Here is a 4,373-nt window from a genome sequence, read left to right on the forward strand (position 1 = left end):
ACGAGGGAGAGTGAGGGATGGTAGAGGAGGTGGAGGGGTGGCAGAGAGGGCAAGGAACACGAGGAAGTGCCCTTAACACAGGGACTGCTCGGGGCTGGGTGCATGGGGACAGCTCTGGGCTGTGCACAGTCTCCAGCCCTCGCATGGCAGCTCCTGCAGGACTGGGTGCTTTGGCTCCAAAATCCATTGCTCCCAGTGCCTGGGCACTGGGGGGACTGGAAATAGTCTGTTGTGCTGTCCCGCAGCTACCTACAACAAGCACACCAAGGTGGCGGTGAAGACGATGAAGCCGGGCAGCATGTCTGTGGACGCCTTCCTGGAGGAGGCGAACCTCATGAAGACCCTGCAGCACGACAAGCTGGTGAAGCTGCACGCCGTCGTCACCAAGGAGGAGCCCATCTACATCGTCACCGAGTTCATGGAGAAAGGTGCCTGATCCAGGGGACCGGGTTGGGGGGTTGGGTGTGTTTCCTGACCGAGTCCCCGCGTTGTGCTCGGCTTCCCAGAGACCCTGTGCCACCCCGAGGGTGGGCACAGACTGCCGCTGAGCCATCAGCCCTGGCACCCTTCCCCATCCGCAGGGAGCTTGCTGGATTTCCTGAAGAGCGAGGAGGGGAACAAGCAGCCGCTCCCGAAGCTGATCGACTTCTCTGCCCAGGTGAGGAGGGAGCAGACCTTGCCCTGCTCCCCGCTCCCTCTTGCCCCTGAGGAGGGTGAGCGAAGGGACGGAGGAGCCCAAGGACTTACTTGGCAAATGCTGGGGGTGGTGGGGATGCAGAGAAGGAGCTGGGGAGGTTTCCCTGCAGTGCTGCCCTCACGCAGGAGCCGGTGTGTGCCAAAGGAGAAGTGGTGGCTTCCTCTCTGTTAGTCCATTCGCTGCAGCACGCAGCCGGCCAGCCCATGCACGTGCCCGGGCAGTGCCGCGATGGATCTGCACGGACCCTGGGGCGTTCTGGCCTGGCTGCTCCTTCTGAGGAGCTGGGAAACCTTCATCTCTGAGATTGTCATGGTTTCTGTCCTGTGGGCTGCAGCTGTGCTTTGCGCAAGTCACAGGGGTGAGCATCGCGGTGTGTTTGCATGGTCCCTTCTCCAGGGCACGCTGGTGCTGGTTGGTGTGACCTGCCTGAAGCCAGAGCTCCCTGAGGGAGCTGCTGTGGCAAAGCTTTGGATTTCTATCCATTGCTGCTGATGTGCTGGTTACCTGCAAACAATGCACTCTGTGTGACAGAGCCTCAACTTCGCAAATGCCCCAAAAACCCGGCCACAGGCCCACCCTGGCACTGACTGCGGTGCTCCAGGGCAGCATCTCATCCCACTCGGGCCATGCCCCGGGGCAGGACCCACCTACAGCTGCAGCAGTGTCGAGCTTTAATAGGGTGGGTTTAGTAGGAAACCTGCAGCCGGGTCTCGTTGCATTCACAGTGGGCGGGAGGTTGAGCTGGGCTTGGTTTGTAGAAGGGAGCGTAGGGAAAAAAACACAGGAAGTCCCGGGGGAGGTCTGTGGTTCATTAAAATCACCTGCCTGCCAAAGGGCTGGCACAGGCTGGGGAACGGCAGCAGGAGAGGCAGGAGGACTCCGTGAAAATCATTTGGGGGATATTTTGCAGAGCTGATTTTGAGTACAGCTAAGCATACTATTACATGTCTAGCTTTGTTTGTGCAACCACTGTCTTGCCCCTGTTGCTTCTACAGTGTCCCCAGATGCTGCCTGAATCCAGGCACCCTCTGAGCTAAGCTTGGTACCTCTGAAACCATTTGTAGGGGTACCTGAGAGGAAAGCCAGGATGGGAGCCTAGACCCCAGGGGCTTAGGCTGGGTCGCTGGTGACCTGTGCTGGCTGCGCTGGGCTGTGTTCACCAGCTGCATGCTCGCCCCCACCATCTGTTCCCGGCAAGCTGGCTCCTGCGAACCACCCAGTGGCTCTGCAGCTCAGAGGGGCTTCATTCTGCGCCACCACGGAGCAAAGGCTGAAGCTCTTTCGTGTGCAGGCAGGCAGGTAGCAAGGCTGGCACCCAGGGTTGTGCTGGGGCTGAGTCACTGCAAGGCTGTCTGTGGTCATGGAAATAACCCTCCTGCTCTTGCAGTGCTTGTTTACTTCTGTATTTTGTCTGGAGAGCACTGGGAGCAACTGCACCTTACGCTGGCCAGGCTTGTGCGAGTGTGACGGGGATGGGGGGCAAGTGTCCTCTCTGGCTGCTCTAGTCCCTTCCTCTCTGGGATGCTGGCAGCATTCAGGCATGCGATAATTCAGCACAAATTTGGGGGTTGGTTGTGTGCACACCAGGTCATTTCTGCATTGTTACAGCCACTCAGAAGATAAGAGCCTGCAGGGAGGGGAACTTCAGGGGTTCTCACAACCATCCTGCCCCCAGGCAGGACTGACTCTTCACAAGCTATTCCTGAAGAGCCGCCTTTCTGGGGAGTCCCACCCCCCTCCTTTTCTGTCCTCACCAAGGAAGCTCAGCACTCCTGGCTGACCCTCAGTGCGGCACTTAGAGTCCATTTGTTGTCCCCTCAGTGTAGAGTGAGGGTAATTTACTCCCTGCTGCTCTCAAACCATTGCTGATGTATTTGGAGACAGTCTCCCATCTTTGCTGATTTACTCCATGGAGAATGATTTACTCCACAGAGAATGATTTACTCCACGTCTTGCCCTACAGACATCTGCAGACACTTGCCTGTGAGCAACTCGGCTCCTCGGATGCCAGTTCTCGCTGCTTTTCTCACAGAGGGGCTTAAATGGGTCACCTTGGGCTCATTGCCAGCCCCTGAGCTTCTGCAAGGGATCCTCTGCACAGGGAGAGGTTCCCCTGCAGAGGAGTCAGCTCCTTTCACCCCATTCCCTTGCGCTGGCCAGAAGCCGATAGCCTCTGTCCGTTCCCGGTACCAGTCATGTTGAGAAAGGGGTTGTGTTATTTCAAACAGCTTCTTTGCATTTTTCTCTTTCCCCTTTTTACAGATCGCAGAAGGGATGGCGTTTATCGAGAAGAGGAACTACATCCACCGAGACCTGAGGGCTGCCAATATCCTGGTGTCGGCACTACTGGTGTGCAAGATCGCAGACTTTGGACTGGCCAGAGTCATCGAAGACAATGAGTACACGGCCCGGGAAGGTGCAGGAGTTGCTGGGGAGGGGCTGGCTGCTTTCTGCCACGGTGAAGGGTTTTGGGGTTCCCTCAGGGCTGCTTATCAATGTGTAACCTTGGTGGCAAGGACCCCAGGAGGGACGTGCTAGTGGGGGAAGTGCCTCTGATTTGCATCGCTTCACGTCTTCCTCTTCTCTTTGTTTCCTCTTCCCTATATTTCACCACCAGTTTCTCGGCATTTATGTTAGAAGCTCATGTTTCCCTTCTGTTTTCTCTGACCAGGCGCCAAGTTTCCCATTAAATGGACTGCACCAGAAGCCATCAACTATGGATCTTTCACTATAAAATCAGATGTCTGGTCCTTTGGGATCCTCCTGACCGAGATCATTACCTACGGGCGCATCCCTTACCCAGGTAAGGAGGTGAAACGCCTCCTCTGAGCTGCTTCCCAAAGACACGCTCCACCTCCTGGGCCCCATCCATGGGAGCTGTGTCCCCATGAAGTTATATGGCTGAAAAGAGAGGGAATGGCAATAAATCTGAATCTCGCACTGGGAGCAGGGCTCAAAGGCAGTAGCATAAGGTCTCAAGATGGCAATTCTGCCTGTGAGCCATCGCAGTAACTTATTTTTATTGGAAGGAATGGCTCGTTAGAGACTCAGCAGATGGCGAAGTATAGCCTTTATTTTTTTGAAATACATACAAAATTATTATAATTCCCATCTGATCTGCTCAACCGGGGTACAAAACCACGTGTTACAACTAACTCAGCATCTCGGTTGTCCACACGTTTCCCTAAGCAGGAGCAGCAGTTCCCCCTTCCCAGCCCCTTGAACCTGTACTTTTTCCTCCCAGTGATGCTGCCCAAAGGGTGGGTAGTTTGGATGATTTTTGCCTTTAAAGGAATCGCTGATAAACCACAAAACATTCACCTGTCTGGCTCCGTTTCTCCAGGGATGTCGAGTGTGGAGGTGATCAGAGCCCTGGAGCACGGCTACCGCATGCCTCGCACACAGAACTGCCCCGTGGAGCTGTACGATGTTATGCTGAGATGCTGGAAGACCAAACCCGAGGATCGTCCCACCTTCGAGTACACGCAGAGCATTTTGGAGGATTTCTTCACTGCAACAGAGAGCCAGTACCAGCAGCAGCCCTAATGCAGGCAGATCGGTGAAGGCAGTGGACACCCTGGCTCTCCTATCCCACTCATGACTTACCCAGGCATGCCTTCCTCCACCAGCCTGACCCGGGAGTCCCGTCTGGGGCTGAGATGGAAGCTCAGGCCAG

The 4,373-nt window shown here is 55.8% G+C and overlaps 1 protein-coding gene across 1 annotated transcript; it reads left to right on the forward strand.

Annotated features, from left to right (window-relative positions):
- Nucleotides 1-245: 245 nt before the first annotated feature.
- Nucleotides 246-4,243, forward strand: LOC104280536 (tyrosine-protein kinase HCK-like; the record flags this gene model as incomplete). Its single annotated transcript, XM_009878210.1, has 5 exons — nucleotides 246-428; nucleotides 582-658; nucleotides 2,960-3,113; nucleotides 3,369-3,500; nucleotides 4,041-4,243. Coding segments are annotated over 5 exons (749 nt in total), but the record flags the coding sequence as incomplete, so codon positions are not given.
- Nucleotides 4,244-4,373: the final 130 nt, after the last annotated feature.

The sequence above is a fragment of the Apaloderma vittatum genome, unplaced genomic scaffold (genome assembly GCF_000703405.1).
Source record: "Apaloderma vittatum isolate BGI_N311 unplaced genomic scaffold, ASM70340v1 scaffold29571, whole genome shotgun sequence".
NCBI lineage: Eukaryota > Metazoa > Chordata > Aves > Trogoniformes > Trogonidae > Apaloderma > Apaloderma vittatum.